The 18953-nt window shown below is 37.4% G+C and overlaps 1 protein-coding gene across 3 annotated transcripts; it reads right to left on the bottom strand.

Annotated features, from left to right (window-relative positions):
- Positions 1 to 5264: 5264 nt before the first annotated feature.
- LOC111342432 (adhesion G protein-coupled receptor D1) lies at positions 5265 to 18945 on the bottom strand. 3 transcript variants are annotated; one of them, XM_088748255.1, is made up of 19 exons: positions 18123 to 18930; positions 17660 to 17754; positions 16150 to 16521; positions 15453 to 15520; positions 14588 to 14632; positions 14237 to 14381; positions 13524 to 13652; positions 12956 to 13028; positions 12257 to 12353; positions 12065 to 12123; positions 11893 to 11932; positions 10927 to 11039; positions 10225 to 10327; positions 9597 to 9744; positions 7954 to 8038; positions 7784 to 7850; positions 7460 to 7542; positions 6834 to 6960; positions 5265 to 6559 (listed from the first exon to the last, which is right to left on the bottom strand). In XM_088748255.1, exons 2-19 carry the CDS (start codon positions 17733 to 17735, stop codon positions 6299 to 6301), a joined length of 2091 nt encoding a protein of 696 aa, XP_088604381.1. In that variant the 5' UTR covers positions 17736 to 17754; positions 18123 to 18930; the 3' UTR covers positions 5265 to 6298. The 3 variants fall into 3 exon arrangements, 2 of the variants coding, with proteins under 2 accessions (XP_088604381.1, XP_088604380.1); XM_088748254.1 differs by having other exon boundaries at positions 11803 to 11932; positions 18123 to 18927; XR_015996458.1 differs by lacking the exons at positions 5265 to 6559; positions 6834 to 6960 and having other exon boundaries at positions 7784 to 7875; positions 11803 to 11932; positions 18123 to 18945.
- Positions 18946 to 18953: the final 8 nt, after the last annotated feature.

Raw genomic sequence — 18953 nt, 5'->3', positions numbered from 1 at the left:
TGGGGTAGTAAGATTAGTTGCTGACGATACGAACCTGAAATTCTCAGGCTGCAGTTTCCCTGCCCTGCAGAATAAAATGTCAAAGGATCTCAGGGGTATAGCCTCTTAGCTTTCAGCCAACAGGCTTACCCTAAATGTGTTAAAAACTGATTTTATGCTTGTAGGATCAAGACAAAGAGTAGCGAGCCTGGTAGACGGATATTAGACTTTCTTTGTCAGACACCGAGTTGGATAAAGTAAAATCTGTTACATGTCTTGGTGTAGACATCGAGAAATATTTAACTTGGGATAGCCACATGCTAGGTATAAGACAGAAGGTTACTCGTAATTTGAGTGTTCTAAGAAGGCTTAAACCTTTTCTAAAAGAAAAACTAATTGACATTTACAGGTCAATAATTAACTCTTACTTTACATATTGTTGCATTGTTTGGATAGTATAAGTGAAACACAAATTGTCCATTTGCAAATGCTCCAAAACCGTGCAGCGCGAATAATAACTGGCGCTTCTATTTGCAGAGATCTAGGGATATTCTCTACGAATAAGGCTGAATGACGTTAGAAACAATGAGAAAAGGTCAAAAACCCATTTTGATGTTTAAATACTGAATGGTCTCACTCCCCCGTACCTGTCTGAAATGTTTACCCATAGTGCCTCTTTTCATGATTATGGACTGTGACCTTCCAGAATGAATTTTGCGCTCCCCTAAAAGTCGCACAGACTTTTACAGAAACAGTTTTGCATTTACCGAAGCAAGAATCTGGAATGATTTGCCAAACATTTAAAGGAAGAAACTTCGCTAAAAATTTTTACGGGTAAGCTAGACTAGTGCTATCAGCACCAGCAAAACTAGTTCTGGAACATTAGCTTCTTGATAGTAAATATACAACTTGTATTCCGTACGAATTTTATGTAAACCAAATTTTAATATTGCTGTATATTTCAATCTGATAAAATGCCGCATTTATATCAAGGGTTCCATCCATCCACCTATCCAACAATCTACCTACCTACCTACCTAACTACCTATCTATCTATCTATCTATCTATCTATCTATCTACTTATCTATCTATCTATCTATCTATCTATCTATCTATCTATCTATGTATCTATCTATCTATCTATTTATCTATCTATCTTTATCGATTTAAAATAATTTTTTCTGAAAAAGCCTTTTTGTTGTTGTCGTTGCAATTGCCATTATTGAATCTTTTCTTTGCGTAAGAAAATAAAATTCCAGATAAATTGCAATTCGAAACACCCCATAGAAAAGAAAAAGTATGTACATTTAATAAGTAATCTCAATGTATTTAAAAACGGGGTGTATATATTATCTTACCATATCTCATAATCAACACAACAATCTCCAATTTCTTCACAAAGTTCATCACAGTAACACTCTTCCCAAAGTGCGATGGTGTCCTTGCGACAATCAGGACGAATGCTCTGATCAATGTTCCTATTACAAGTTGCTCTTTTTTTGCAATGTTTATCATCGCCATTTTCTTGCGTGAAGGTCTGAAGTTCTTCACAAAGTTCCCCCTGGTCTGCCTGTAATAGTTGATAAGGGCCTGGGTCTGCATCAATGACGTGTAGAAAATTCCTCTTAGTAAATTAAACTTGGGAACAATGATCATAAAAGGTGACAGGTACATCTGCCTATTTTGCTTCACTTCTCCTTAATTCCACACCCACAAGAGAGGATCTCAAACTGAATTAGCAATACTCAATGTTATAACTTAATTTTACATTTTTTTGTCGTGTTTTCGGCTTTTACACGAGTATAGGGAAAACTTGTCAAAAAATTACGATATTTCTGATTAAAATTTTACTCAGAGCCCCAAAGTAGGCGCCGATCGTAAACTGGCCAAGGTAAATATGTAAACCATCTTCTGATGGTTATTCATAATCGCCTTTTTTAGATGGGATCCTTTGAAACCTGTTATTGAAGAGATATTGCACTTTAATTTTTTAAGTTTAATAGTACCAATGTATAAGTATTTTTCTAAAAAAAAATACAAGCAAACAAGCAAAACATAAAAATACAAAAACAAAACACAAAACAAACGAAGGTTTGATTTACCTTCATAAAATGAAGAGGAACTTGCGTTTCCTCGTCCAGAGAATGGGCTACAAACGGCGAGAATAGAAATAAAACAGAGATAGTGCTCCTATTGTCAAAGGCGGGCGTTTCTTTGCAAATTAGATAAAGAGGAATAAATATTATTGATGTAAACTACGGTGTTTTACATGGATTTCCAGCCGTGAGAAAAACCGTAACGGTACCAATGTGTTTGTTATCGCCAATCAGCTGCTGACACTTCACTCGCCTTTCGCGCCACTCTGTAGGTTGATGCAGATTTAATGGCAAAACAGTCCCTCACTATTTATTTATTACTTATTTATGTATTTATTTATTTAAGGATTTGTACAAGCAGTACCGAAGCAAACACAATAGGACATAAGTCCCCTACTAGATTTAAGCTCTAGCAAACTCCAACAATTCTCAATTGAAGGTCGTTTGTCGAAATTTTCTCGGATCATGGCTTGCAGACAGTGACGTTTAAAATTCCTCAAGAACGGAAAAAAAAATACGTAAAGGAAAACTGATGTCAATTGGTGGCATTTCTCGTGGCTGAGAACGAAAATCAAGAGTAGTTGGAAGATTTAATTTACCACTGGCTGGTTTTAGCTGTGTTTGTTTTTTTAAAATGGCTCTATGCATATTTTCCCTCTTGAGACTTATCGGTATATCATCGATATTATTTCCTTTTTTAATTATCTCCTATTTATTGTTTATTGTTAGGAGATAGTGGCGTGGTTACCAATGACTCTAAAGTTAAAATTAATTGTCGATCTGGTATCCGTTAACCTTTAAATTAACAAAAAGTTAAATTCAAGCCCAATCAGTGCAATACTTTAATTTGCGCAATTATTTTTCCTCAAAAAAGTGCTAACGCGATGGAAATCAGCCACCCCGTTCAGCGAATGCTTTTTCGCCTCAAAATTTAGGAAATTAAGACTTTTCAGATTTTTGTACACGGAATAGGTCCAGCGATTTCAGTTTGATCCCTTAATAAGTCAACAAGGTTTTATTCCTATTGCAAAAGTAAAATCCACATATTGCTATATTTTCTCGTTTTTTTCTCCAAAAATGAAATTTTGTTCTAACAACTCAACGGCAAAATGATTGATAGATGTACTCAGGAAGCCATTACTCGTGGCTCTTGATTTTCACTAAAATTAACGCAACGATGCCTCTATGGTGATGACTTCCATCAAGGCAAGCTATAAAAAAGAAAACACACACAAAAAAATAAGTTACAGGTGCTCTTTTGAACTAATATTCCTAAACAAGCAGTTTTGGTGGATCCTGATGAAAGCCTAACTTTATTTTCTTCATTTTAGCACTGGCAGCACGTGCCATGTGTTTCATCTTCTCGACAATTCGCATACAACATTAACGCCACAAAAAAAGTTGCGTTAATATTTTTTAGGTTATGTGATTTAGGGGTTCGAAGTTTTTTTCCCATTTAACTGAGGCTTCAAAAATATGTCAAGCAAATAGAATACCACCCTTAGGCGTCCATCACACACGTATCCTTAGTTCCTATGTGCTATTCTGGAGCAGAAGGCCTGGATTATTTCACCTCAGTAAGCTGACCTTGCGAGTGAAATTGTATTATAAAACAATATAAGGGAACTACTACTAAGACGATTAGACAGAGATTCTAACGACTACAAGATCCCAAAAAATGACACATGGCCTCAGTACAAGTACAAAGTCGTAACCATTGCTGTTCGTGAGTTTCTGCATTCTCAAACGTAAGTCTTCCACAATTCTTCTAGCTTTTAATTCTATAATCCGTCCCTCTACTCCCAGTTTCTTCTATGTGAATCCAAACGAGATGGAGGCTGACTCGACAACCTCGCGGTTTTCTTAGCCTCCATGCACGAAGTCTGGAACACTGTTACCTTTAATTTTTTACATATGTATCTTTTCCTGTTTCTTTTTTTTTTTTTTATGTTAATATTGTAACTGAAACTTGAGTGCTAAATAAAGTAAAGTTCAAGTTGAAGTTGAGTGGCATGCAAACGGTTCATACTCCGTCAGGTCATCAATAAAATAACAAGACAAAATCCACATGGCTGAGAATGTCATTGCATCAATCAGTCAATAGATATATCACAGAATTGTCAAACGTATAAGACAGATCACCATGAAAAGAAAAGAGACAACCTCAGTGCCACTGAGGTTGTCCTTCACACCTCGATCTGTACTCTAAAAATCCACACACGCACATTCGTGGTTTATGTTTAAAATATGTATTATGTCCGCGGTTCTTAATTGGCATTATAACATAGCTAGAAGAGCCGCGCAATCAAATTCATTATACGTAAGCGTGCTAAAAATCCCGATAGTACACGCTGATAGCGTGAGCAAATCGCTTGGCCTATTTTTCTTTTTTTTTTTTTTTTCGCGCGAGCGGCCACTGTTAACGCGGGGAAAAATAATATATTTCGCGACAGTAATGGATAAAAACAGAGACTCGGCCCACCAGTCCCAAAACGAAGACAATTTTCCAACCTTCCTATTACAAGTTGCTCTTTTTTTGCAATGTTTATCATCGCCATTTTCTTGCGTGAAGGTCTGAAGTTCTTCACAAAATTCCCTCTGGTCTGCCTGTAATAGTTGACTAGGGCCTGGGTCTGCATCAATGACGTGTAGAAAATTCCTCTTGGTAAATTAAACTTGGGAACAATGATCATAAAAGTTGACAGGTACATCTGCCTATTTTCCTTCACTTCTCTGTAAATCCACACCCACAAGAGAGGATCTCAAACTGAATTAGCAATACTCAATGTTATAACTAAATTTTACATTTTTTTGTCGTGTTTTCGGCTTTTACACGAGTATAGGGAAAACTTGTCAAAAAATTACGATATTTCTGATTAAAATTTTACTCCGAGCCCCAAAGTAGACACCGATCGTAAACCGGCCAAGGTAAATATATAAACCATCTTCTGATGGTTATTCATAATCGCCTTTTTTAGATGGGATCCTATGAAACCTGTTATTGAAGAAATATGGCACTTTAATTTTTTAAGTTTAATAGTACCAATTCCAGTTCTTAAATGAGGCAGAAAAAGAGAAAAACAACAGAAAAGGAGACTCGGCATCAGCGCCGTCACGATTCGCTTCACTGTCCGAGGGTGAAATGCAACAAATTTTGACAAAAAGACACTCTGATAAAACCAAACAAATGAAAGAAAAATAAAGAATTTTGTATTTTAACTGCAGTAAAATAAAACTCGAGCTTTCAACAGAAAATTCGAAATAAAACCAATTTCTATTTTGCTTAACATTTCGCTTACCGCGAACAATCATTTCTGATATTGTTGTTCGTTTTTCGCGTCGGATTTACTGCACAATTCCACCGGCTATGTTATAAAACAATTTGTTCATGCTTTTAGCTGTGCACTATCGCATTATGGAGCACGTGGGAAGTTTTTAGAGCACTCAAGAAGCTAGAGTTGCCTCGGGCAACTCTTACGTTTCTTTCGTGCTCTCCAAACTTCGCACGTGCTCCATAACTCGATAGTGCACGCTAATGCATGAACCAGTTGTTAATTATTAGTATGTTTCGTTGCCCCTCTCATGCTTAATTTTATGGTTGTGCAGTTTAAATTGAGATAATGTGTTTTAAAACACATTTATTTAATATACATCAGATAACTTTAAAATATCCCTTTACAATTTGAAGATGAAGGATAAGAAAATGCAAGAGAGATTATAGAATCTCTTGGAATATACCACAATCTATACATTTTTTTTTCAATTTTCTGCATCAAATAGTACATATGGATCTATGATGTCAACCCCATCTGGAGATTTCTCAAAGTAAACTAATTTACTCAAATCATTATAAATTTTGCTGAAAATTCGACAACAAACGCTGCCGACGTTTTAGGTAACCGGGCCTTTTTCTCTTAGCATGACGTGGTCTCGCTCCTTTTCTGTCGTGTTGTTTGGCGATCTATTTAAACAACTGCTAAGAAGTACAGAAAAAGATATTTTTGTCGCGTTGTGGCATTGTTTCGGCTCCTCTTTTCTTTTGAATAATGGTGGTATGGTTGATCAACATTTTTAGCATTTATTTAGAAAATTTCGAATGGTTAATTCGATTTAAATCTCCTTAATGTTTGATGAAGCAGTGGTACCCTAGATACAAATTAGATCCTTGTCACTCTTAGGGTTGAAGAATAAAAAACTGATGCAGGAAACTGTAGATGAAGTTTTAGCGAACGCTTGGAGGAGGTAGTCTGACGATAAATGCCATCTGTTCTCCTGGTCTAGTGTTATGATTTAGCTCTTTTTTGTGTTCTTCATGGTCTACTTTCCGTTTTCGCTTGCCACCGGACTGCGCAGACATCTCTGCATGAGTGCGGCTGGAAGAGCTGCTGTGAAATATGTTGAACCTCCATTTCAACATTTTGTGATGGAATGCTGCACGAACTTCACTGTTTCTCAGCACATGCAAGAGGAAAATGAGCATACCCTGAAAAAGATACGTGATTGATCAGTTCCATCTTTGAATTAGAATTTCTCGCATTACATAGCTTTTGATTTTATTTCCTCTTGACCAAAATCCAATAAGATTAAGAGACTGTCTTCCTCGCGAAAGGCCTTTTGATCCAAGTGGACAAACGCGGTGTGAAACTTAATAAGTGGTTCACTTACTAGGCCTTTTGACTGCATGGGGTCAAGCGCGCCAGGTATTGGACCAAAGCGTTTGCAACTTATAGACATACGTACATGTAGTTTGTACAGACCTGTGTGGAGTTAAGTATTGTAAAAACATACTGGAACTCCAACCCTGCGTCCGTGACAGCCAAGAGACCAAATATCCAAGTTAAACCCAGTAGAGGGCTTAAGATGATAAACGACTTCAGAGTTTTTCTAAAAGCAAATAAAACGCGAAACTGCTTTCAAATTACAATTTTCTTTTGGAGCTATACATTGCAATACACATTTCGCATGGGAAATTATTTTTTCTACAATAAAATGAAATCGTTCGAACTATCTATTAATTATAAATGAATAATCGAGAAGATTCTCTCCCTTGTCGAATAACGCAGAAAGGTTCAAGGGAAAAACCCAAAACAATTTAAAATGACTTCATCCAGTTTAAGACTTCAATAAAAAAAAAAAAAAAAACAGACCTTCAAGTTGAATAGTTAATTTAAGATTTAAATAAATAAGAGGCTGTAATAGCGTTATTTCAAAATTCGGATATGATAATAGTGTTTCATTCATTTTAATTAGTAAACGGCCAAGCATATTTCGAGGAAAAATTATCATTCGGTGACATTTTTCCTCTGAGAGTTGACGTAATTTACGCGATTTCAAGAATCCTTTACTTTAGTTTCCATGCTACCGCAGGCACTACAAGACATACCTCAAGGTCTTCATTTTAGAGGGATTAGGTTCATGGAGATTCCTGATCTCTCGTAACACCGCCATGAGTACCCCAAAGTTGATCTTAAATAAAGAAAATGCAAAACAAAGGCTCCAATCACTTGTCTATGGGGCAATCGTATAAATAAGTCACTTAGTCGGTCACCCACTCCCAGTTAATCAGTCAGTCACAATATGTTTCAACCACCATTCATTCAATCATGTTTTCATTCTCTCGTTCATTCATTCATATATTTATTCTTCTTGTTTGTCATTTCCAGCCATTAATTAAGATAACGGTAAAAGCAGAGAGAAGAGGACTTACAACTGTCACAAGTAACACAGGGACGATGAAGGCCCAGCTCAAGTGCTTGTGGAAGGATAACCAGCAGCTGAAAGTAAGTTCAGACGACGGATCTGTTTCAAAACAGTTTATATGACGGTGTCTAATAAAATGAATAAGTTATAATGACGAATAAAGCGCTGTGTACTTACAAGTTTTCATTTGTGTAAGTATCAAGTCCTTTTTCACCGCCTGAGCCAATTATTAGCGAAATAACTATTGGTACGATTGGGAAACCTATGAGATAAGAAATGGAATAACAATATAATTCAATAAAAATACAGCTCAATAATTCCACAATACGATAACCTACATGGTTAAAATATAAAAATCAGCTCAACAGGATGAAGTACAACAACAACAGAAGCAACAATAACAACAACAACACAAATAACAAAAAAAAACAACAGTAACGATAACAGCAACATTAACAACAACAGTGAAATCAATATGAAAGACGGCTGTAATATAAAATTACCTGCCCTCCCTGAGGGAATCAATAGATAAGTTCTATTTTACATTCAATATATATCACACAAAATACAGCCAATCAGAATACAAGAAAGCGTGTGTTTCACCCAACGTTAAGTTTTCTATTGTACTTTGTATTGCTTGTGCTTGCCTCAGCATTCTCTATCAAATGAAATCTGCAACATTTTTGAGAGTTTTGCCAAGAAATATCCCACTTTTCACTTATAGTTGATTGCAACTCGTTTGATATTCTTTGGAATACTTAGCAATTATTCCACGAGTGCGCGATGAATATCAGATGATAGATAGCTAACGAGGCACATAGGACTAAGAGGGCTGGAATCATCTCCTATCCAACAAGCGCAATTGGATAATTGTTTCATTAAAAACCCTCCAAAACATAGCTCTGTCTTCCCAACTTAATGTTGCAAGAATAAACGGAAAGTTAAAAATATGCAAAAATACTTTTAGTTCAACTCGTCTTTATGCGCACACACTAGTATAATGGCTCAAAACCCATGATGGCTAAGGCAATGAAAATTTTTTAATCGCATCCACTGATCGAGGATGAAGTAGGACAACAACAGAAGCAAAAATAACAACAACAAAAATAACAAAAAACAACAACAACAACAACAATAACAGCAGCATTAACAACAACAGTGAAATTAATATCAAGGACAGCTGTATTATGAAATGACCTGCCGTCCCTGAAGGAATCGATAGATAAGTTCTATTTCACATTCAATATTTAACACACAAAGTACAGCCGATCAGAATACAAGAAAGCTTGTGTTTCACCCAACTTTCCTATTGTACTTTGTATTACTTGTGCTGGCCTCAGCAATCTCTATCAAATAAAATCTGCAACGTTTTCGAGAGTTACGGCCAAGAAATATCCCACTTTTCACTTGTATTTGATTGCGACTCGTTTGATATTCTGTGAAATCCTTAACGATTATTCCACGAGTGTGCGTTGAATATGAGATGATAGCTAACCAACGAGGCCCGTAGAGCCAAGATAGCTGGAATCATCTCCTACACAACAAGCGCAATTGGATAATTGATTTATTAAAAACTCTCCAAAATATAGATAAATCTTCCCAACTTTATTTTACAAGAATAAACGGAAAGTTAAAATATACAAAAATACTATCGGTTTAACTCGTCTTCATGCGCACGCATAGTGTGATGGCTCATAACCCATGACGGCTAAGGCAATGAAAATTTTTGAATCGCATCCACTGATCCAGTTTTTAATGATATTCGGATATCATCGTAATTATTTTCATCACCAGAGCAATGACATTGTTAAGTTTCTTACCCCAGCCAAAGAAATAGAGGTACCGCATGTTCACTGTGTTGAATACCTCTACAATCATTATGTACAAAAAAACTCCCTCTATGAGCATCCATCCAAACGCTGCCAGATAGAAGTAGTGGAGTAAAACAGCCACTAAGATGCACACGGACTGAAATGAGAGATCGGATAAGCTGATAATTAAATTCTCCAGGGAAAGATCAAGCCAGGAGACTTTGCACCACATCTTACATCAAAAATGGTCCCAGTCTAGTTATCTTCACATGAGAAGTAATTCGTCTTCTTGAAATAGACAATAGTGAATGACTTCGGAAGTAATGAAAGCGAAACTCGCGAACTTTGCCGGAGGCTTTTCAACGATGTGAAAGGAAGAAATTTAGTTCACCTAGAAATTCGGCAGAAAAAAATTGTATCGCATTTGTGACATGCATTTTGTTTTGGCGAGTTTGAAAGCGATATTTACTTCTAGCGTCAATTCGCCGAAATGTGCTGCAATTCATCGATCGAACAAAACAAACTGCGCGGAATTTCTTCTCTGAGGGATGAGACGACTAAGCTTACAACACATAAGATGAAATTGATTGTAAAGAACGACTAAATATGTGACTACAAATGGAACTTCTTTTCGTACCTTATTGCTGGTAGCATCGATTCCGGATAAAAATACTAGCTGAGCAAGAAACAGAGCCGTGGAAAGATTCAGCCTGACTTGGATTCCTTCGGCTTTAATTTTCCTGTTTAAAAGTATTCAACAAATTAGATAAACATGGAATTTTTACTTGGCAACCACCCAGAAGTCTACAGCAAACATTACTGAGAAGAAAGGTACATAGTGCAGAGTATGTTGATAGGTTCTTTCTCTGCTTCTCTTCCTAAGGGGGGGGGGGGGGGGCAGAGGCTGCTCGCCAGATTGTTATGACCTTGGCAGGCCAAGATATTGTCATGGCGTTTTCACCACCTGAATATTGTAGGTTGTTTGTTGATATATCCAAATTATTTCGTTACTCCCACCGACGCAGCCCCAAACAGTTTCTTTCGAAACTATCAGCCTTTGCTCAAAAGAAGGCTTACCAAGGGGGGGGGGGGTCACGGGCACCCCAGGACCCCCCTGGCTACGCCCTTGACTATATCAAAGGTGATTAAAGTTAACTACAATAACTATACTGACCTCAACTTTAGAAAAACGGAGATATTTGTCCCTATTTTGGTGGAACGATTCCTAACTAATCTTTTCCTAAAAAAATTGCTCAAACAAGACATTACCGTACAACAAAACCTCGGCGTTACTTTTATATCTAGAAATTTTTTCTCCCTTTTTTTCAGAAACACTCACATAAATGTCACATAGACGAATATGACCAGTGCTTCCCCAACGAGGGATAAGGAGCAACCAACGTAGGTAATAATGAGCAATGCCCTTCTGTGCTCCGGTGGAATGTTACCTTCCTGAGAATCAAAAAGAAAAAAGAAAACAGGTGGAAAATGAGATAAAAATTACAAAGTGGTTGAGAGATTATGACTTAAAAGCTTTGGATTCGTTGGAAATTCTACTAACTCCGCGATTAGCCGTTCCAAAAGTGACGTATTGCTAAATAACGTTCGAAACGTCAGCTTTGAAACTTTTTACGGTGGCCAATTTACATTATCAACTCAGTTGATAAAACCAGAATTACCTTATAATTGTACCCTACCGACGCAGCACCACAATTTCTTTAGAAACTAACCCCCTTTGTTCATTTCTCTCCACAAATAGCTTGTAAAAATGAACTATTCATAGGCCGACGAAGGGCTAACCCTCGAAACGTCAGCTTTTGTAATCGTTACGGTGGCCAATTTACCATTTCAACTTTGTTGATATATCCAAATTATTCATAGCCCGATCTGATACGAACAGACTTGCCTTTGAAGGAATTATTAAAGTATACCTCCTGGCGAATAAAAACCAGTGACCTCCTGGCGAATAAAAACCAGTGTGATAAGAATGACCCAAAGACAAAATTCAGTAGTCACAGAGGTGGAATGGAGCAATAAGCTTAAAAAAAAATCCAAACGCAATCACGATCACTGCAAACAACCGTATACAATTAGATGCGTGCGCATAAGCGACGCACATGGCACACGATGAACTTGAAGTCTTGTAGGGAGTTTTATTTTTTTTTAGTTCCCAAGATAGCAATGACTCTTGGATGAAACATTCACAACATCACACCTCAATGTCCTTGTATTGCATTAGAACTGCGAAATTCGTGAGGTGGTTACAACTGCAAACAGTCGAAAGCATGGAAGAATCATTCAGTACCGTGCAGCCATCACTTGACCACGAACCGCCGTTCGTGGAGCTAAAAATAATTTGATAATAAACTATGGATAAGAAAGAAGAAAGACTGAAATAGAAAAATAAAGAAAGAACCTTCCACATATACTAAATTCCCAAAATCTAACTGAAGGACTGAATAATTAAATTGACCTACTTGAAATCCTCCATCCAGAAGACGCATTGCCTTTCGACAATTTTTGGATCAATGTTCAGCTACCAAAGGAAGCGTAATGACGTTATGGTGAGAAATGACTACCACACTTTCCATCTAATATACGCCCCATTCAAATGGTCGAAATTCCTTTGCCGATAACTACATTTAAAAACACAATATAATCTATTTTACCTCGTTGTGACTAAAATAAATGATGATTTTATCTTGAATAGTTTCATTCTGAGGAGGGTCAAGTTCAATTCCAACGACATCAGAAATCAGTGTATAGCTACAAAGATAACAAAACATACTTAAATCTTGTGTGTCTATTAGTATATCACTAGCTAATGACGCACGAGTCTATCTTGACATTTCTGGGCTATTTGTACCATTTCCTGTAATTTTTCCCCCCCAGAATCTATTGAAGTTAAAAAAAATAATAACAAAATGAAATACGTAAATTAAAGCTCCCCCTGAGGGGCTATTCGGCCACAGTGTAGACTAACTAAGTAGTTAAAAATCCACACTGGCAGAAGGCAGACCAGTGGGCCATTTACAGAACGCAGCCGAGGATTTCAACTAGTGGCAAGTGAGAACAAATCCAGTGATTAGCAGGGGGGAGGATTTGAACCCGAGACACAAGTTCAGCACCCTGACCACTCGGGCACGCCGCCTCCTCTAGCTTGCAAACTGAAACCTTAAACTTGAATGGAGCTATCCACAGATTAAGTCCCAGTGAGAGGACTGTTTGCCGGTACGGTAGCTCGGCTCCTCCCATTTACGCTCTCCTTACACCTGCTATTGGAGAACAAGCAATTAAAACAGTGACTAATATCCTTTCGCCTTGCACTTAGAAACGACTCTCTTTAATGGATAATTACTAATTCTTACATGCTGCCGTTATAATTCCAAAGACTGGCTTCATTCCTTGCTTTTCGGTGCAATATAACTGCAATAACCCTCCCTGAAGGAATGGCGAAAAAATTTAACATATTAATAAAAATTTGCATACTAATCAAAAGACAACTTTGTTACTTTTTTAACTCCCGGTTAACTCAATAGATAGAGCGCTGGACTGTTTTGCGGGAGGTCGAGGGTTCGAGCCCTGGCCGGACCAACACTCAAGGTCTTAAAATAATTGAGAAGAATTTGCCAGTTTTCTATAACATCAAGAAATGGTTTGATATTCTAGTCTTCTCGGATAGGGACGAATAAATGGAGGTCCCGTCTCCTGCAGGGTTGGGGTAGGAGACGTTAATTTCCCACACACGAGATTACTGTGTGATGGATGTCCTCCCCTAGGGTGGGATGGGTGGGAGGGTGTACTAGCACGAATGGTTCCAATGTTCCTTTCTAGTCCTTCCCCACTGCAAAACTTAATGCAATGAAAATGGACTAAATTAAATTAACTCCAACTGATAATGAATCTTAGCGTTCAGAAGAGACTTCATATACCTACCTGCGTCTTTAAACACTTTGTAGGTGATAATAACTTGGATCATTTTGCTCCCACTGCTGTTGTTATTTACATAAAAACTGATCTCAACATCAGTGGAAACTCCTTTAGGTACTTTTCTCACTTTAGTATCTATGATATTTCAGTAAAAAAAAAGGAAATGAAAATGTAGAAATTAAGTCAAATGAACTCTACAAAATTAGCTGTACATCGATGGCTATAGGACTACAGAAGAGGTGAAGTCATCCAAGATGGCAGCCAACTTGACAGCCGCCATCCTAGAACGCCTTTCAAAACAAAGAAAAGAAAAAGTTTGAAAGTTAGCATGAAATTTCTTGCAATTTGATCCTAAGTATCCGAATGTTTCAGATAATTTTTCAGAAACACTTTCATCGAATAAACATAAAATCTAGCAGTTTCATTGAGAATGAATTGCTAGTTATTTTCTTGAGGCATACTGTTACCACAGTAACCGACTACACCCAACTCGCCCTTAAAAGAAACATGCAATCCACAATCCTCGTGCTCAAAACATCCACTTTCCTGAATTTTTTCATCGGTAATCAACCAAGTGTGTCATTCAAAAATTTAGAACTTTTATTAATAATAGAGAGATTGAAAGCCAAGTTTAAGTGGAGAGAAAAAGAGAAAAAAAGAAGTTTTCTTAACAAAACAAGTTAAAAATTTAAATACCTGGCAGGTGTATTAATACTTACCAAGACCTGATCCCATATCTAGAGTGTAAGTATAATTCCCTTCTCGACAATAAGTTTGACAGCAGTTCAGGAGTGTGTCCTCGATTTGGCAGCTACCGATCGTCATTACATCATGCTCTTCACAAGACCAGGAGTATTCTAACGCCTGTAGATGCAGCGGGAGAAGCACAAACAATTATATAGCTGATTTTGAAAAAAAAAAATCATTTGCTATTGCGAGATGGTACTTGCTAAAATGAGGTACTTTGTTTACATTGAAATGAAAGGTGAGAAGTAATTTTGTACTTGGTTTTGGTTGGGGGGAGGGGGGTGAGAATGAAATTGATTCAGGAGTGTTGGGATATATTTTACCTGACTGTCTGAACGAGTTCCTTTACTTTGTACGCACTTTGAAAGCTAGATTAAAAAGAGAAGAGTCATTTTTTCAGTGAAGTTACGAATTAAAACATCATATTGGTAACTGTTGGTTAACAAGTACACAGCTAACCGCCTCCTGGTTAGCTCAATTTGTGGAGGGCTGGACTGTTGTGCGGGAGGTCGAGGGTTCAAGCTCCGGCCGGACCAACACTCAGGGTCGTAAAATAATTGAGGAGAATGTGCTACCTTTCTACAATATCAAGAAATGGATAGATATTCTAGTCTTCACCGGATAAGGACGAATAAACCCTGTCTCTTGCAGGGTTAGGGGTAGGAGACGTTAATTTCCCACGCACGAGATTATTGCGTGGTGGATGTCCTTCCCTGGGATGGGTGAGTGTAAGATTGGCCCTGAAAAGCCCATGTGGGAGTGGTCAACCAAAGTATGTATGTATGTATGTATGTATGTATGTGTGTGTGTGTGTGTATGTATGTATGCACAAATCGGTAAAACCACCAAATGTGCCATGATGTTTTATTACACGATTCGGGCAGTCAGAGGGCCAATAACTAAAATCAACCAATCAAAATGTTCTATTTCCGGTCCAATATTCTCTAAGTATTGGACCAGGCACTGCCTCGAATAGTCCCGAATGATACAGCACTTGTGTCCCTTTGAACTTTAGTTGTATAATAAATCTCTTATTAACCAAGCTTGCTCGGGACCGTACTGGAAGAATATCGGCCCTCGATCTTTTTTGTACGGACCGAGCGCAGCGAGGTCCGTACTGTCAAGACCTCGGGCCGATATTCTCCCAGTACGGCCCTCGCGCTTGGTTAATAAGATATATGTACTTACCAGATACTGACGGCATTGATCTGAATAATCACGAGAATTATCATGAGGCAGAGATGAATCATCTGTATCTAAGTAAAATGAATTATCGGCAATGGGGTATTTAGAGTTTGGTTTTGGATCAACCTATTTCATAATCCCTGAATGAAATTTTTCTTTATTCTCATCCTTTGTCTGCTTTATATTGTACTAACAGAGTAAGGAGAAGTTCTGTCTTATGGGAGTTAAATGATTAAATCCTAGAACTGAGCAATATGTAACACCAGAATTATCATGAGATTAACATGAAAAGTGAATCATTAAAGTTTAAAAAAGTTTTGTGAGTCCAATAATCGACAAAGAACGCCATAAGGTGGTTCGTATGAGAAATTTATGATATGCTTCCTCAGCGGTGGATCTAGGAGCAGATTTCGGGGTATTCCTCATCACCTGGCTGACACCAAAATCTTTCTAACAAATGGTCTTATCGTACTACTCGAAATGAAACATTTAAAGTATGTTGTATTGATCTGTTTCCTAGACTATCTGTACCATATAATGTAAAATGAAACTCCATAGTTTTGTGGCAAAAGTTTAGATCCCCCCCTTCCCTTTAGCAAAAATCTGTAGCTCCGCCCTTGTACCTGAAAGCATTTTTGTTGTACTTATTTTATTTCAGAGAGAAACGACCTGAATATTGTTAGAAAAAAATAAATCTTACCTTCATAGGAAAATAAATAAGGAAGTTTCCTGCTGCAGTTTAACGACTTCAGCTTCATCATAGACTTACTAATGGCATAACAGCGGTCAAACAGCTGTGTTCTGTCCAGGAGCTCGAGGGGTACCTGGGCTGAGTTGTTAGGTGGAAGCCCCCATTGGAACGAACCTTGGCTATCGAGTCTCAGAGCAGTCCAGAAATAATTTGAATACGGCTGGGAATTCTTTATGAGGTCTGCTTGTGCCTCGCAGAGTTGCTCTATACTCCCAATACTTGCCAAGGGAGCGTCATTTTCTAATAGAGAGTCGTTGAGGGCCGAAATCCACGTAAAATTATATTCAATTAGCTCGTAGCTCACATAAGCGGAGCGAGTTTCTGAAAAGCAGTAGAATTTACCCCATAAGCGCGGCCTTTCAAATAGTAATATTGATGATCTGTGCAAAATAAAGGTGTTATACGTGGAGAAAACTGCAGCCGATTAGAGGGATTTCACCATTTTGTGACCATGCTAGATTTGTAGATTGATACGACACGACAGATTGTAGCAAAATCGCTGACTACATTTGTAACTCTGTCGTTGAAGAACTGCGAAATCAGTTCAATCCACATGACAATCATTAGAATGGCAGATCGTCAGTTCGCAGAGATCTATAAGTTCTGCCCATCCTCAAACTACCTAAAAGCAACAGTTCTTTCCTTTGAATTTGGGCGGAAGAAACTAGCATGTTCTAAAAAATTAACTCCAACTTTTGACCACAGACAGTCAATTTAAAGTTCCTTTTTGAATAATCAACGAGAAACATCGATTTAATGTTCCAGTGTTTGTGTTTATTACCGTTAAAAACAGAAAATTCGAGAAAAAATGCAATAGATTTGGATTAAGGATTATAAATTGGAGCGGGTTCTTAACTAATGGGGTTTAGCTGGAGTTCAAATAGTATGCAATAAGGTAACGAAAGGTAAGTGAATCAGAGCGGCGAAATACAACTTGAGGATGGTGTTGATGCAGAAAGGTAACTGAATCAGAGCGGCGAAATACAGCTTGAGGATGATGTTGATGCCGTAAAACTTCTGGGGCTTCGAGGAGAGCTTTGGTTGTACCATCACTGCCGGCGATAATGATTTTAGATTTGAACAGATCAAGTTTGAAGGCACTTGATATTTCCTGAATGACAAATACTAGGTTTAAAGGACCAACCGTATCAAAACAAATAGTTCACTAGGGGGTTATATGTTACAATCAAAATCATTAACCAGTGACAGAGACTTACTCTTGATAGCAGGAAAAGCGAAAAAAAATTAGGGAAAATGGATCTAGCGAAATTATTCACGAAAAAAGAAAATTTCGTTTTGCTGTATTTACACGTAGTCTAAAATTTCGCGTTCGTTTCACGAAAAGTATGTTTCTTAATTAATTGCACTTCAGTGTTGAATCTTTAATAACCCTAGACACTCTTCGTCTTTAATTTAACGAGAAAAGCATGGAACAATATTATTAGAATTTTTCTCTTACCCTCAACGAAGTGAACTAGCAAGGCCAGTAACATTTGGAAACGCAACCGACTTGAACCCTTTCCTGTTTGATCCATCTTCTATCCGTCGGTTGAACTAAAGAGGAAACTGGTTTTATTTAAACGTATCCATAAATTAAACCCCATCCTGTCAAAAATCCATTAGCGTAACTGAGCCATTACACGTCGCGCAAAGTCTCAACTTCGATCGATCCTACTGACATCTACGGATCGATTTTCAGACAGTTTCATATCTCTAACAGATTTGGAGATGTCATGCATAACTTGTGATAATTGTTCTCAGGAGTGAAACATTTTTAAACTTCATCTTAAAAATGAGTACTATATATATTCACAGCTTTAATAATGTCCTCACTCATGCTACTTTCCGGGTGGCAAATTACAGGTTCTAACATTCATTTTGAAATAAATGCATTGGCATACGTTTATATAGAATACAATTACCTCATCGAGTCGATATTCGTTGACTGAACGTCGATTCCTTGAAACAGTCTTGGTAGGGGCCCAGCCAACTCCTCCAGGTATAATTCTAGTTTGTACATGAAATAAATCTTTTCCTCGCCAATCAATATTATATGTTCGATTCCGCGACTCAAGCGTGCTATTTCGGCGTTAATTGGGTTTCGTAATTACCGTGTTTTCTGTGTCCTTACTAATATAGTATAATGATTAAAATGCGTTCGTCTATTTTATTTTAAAGGATAAAAATATTGTAAGAAGTATACAATATTTTAGGGACTCGAATGTCGAAAATATTTAAAATTTTTCCGTTATCGACACAATTCCAGAATGAATCTAAAAGTGCTATAATAATGAGTATATTTGTAATCACAGTCATAACTACAGTCGCATGTTAAACAGTTGGCGATTTGATTAACTGAATTTTTCAAAGAAAAGCGACGGTGAACCGGCCTAAATTTTGAACGGTGACGAAACTCGAAATGTCTCCTTGAAATCTACCTGAGTTTCGAATTAAATATTCTTGACTGTATAATATATTTATACGTGGGGCATACTTTTTCAAAGAGCTTTATGAATGTGACTCACGGAAATCCGGCATGTTGGTAACTTTAGGACTATCTGACGGTGATAAAAATAAAGTAAGAAAAAAAACAAATAAAAAACTATAAGCTTTCCTGAATCGTCAGCCTTTCCCCTCGAAGGTCCTTAAATGAATTGTCTTAGAGCATGTTATCACATAGATCAAAAGCTATCTACGAAAAACTGCCTTACAGCTATTTACAAAAGCTGAACCAGACGAAAATTTAATTGCCT

The sequence above is a fragment of the Stylophora pistillata genome, chromosome 2, assembly GCF_964205215.1.
Source record: "Stylophora pistillata chromosome 2, jaStyPist1.2, whole genome shotgun sequence".
NCBI classification, from domain to species: Eukaryota; Metazoa; Cnidaria; class Anthozoa; order Scleractinia; family Pocilloporidae; genus Stylophora; species Stylophora pistillata.
Note: the sequence above shows the minus strand (reverse complement) of the source record. Positions and strands in the feature narration are given on the sequence as shown.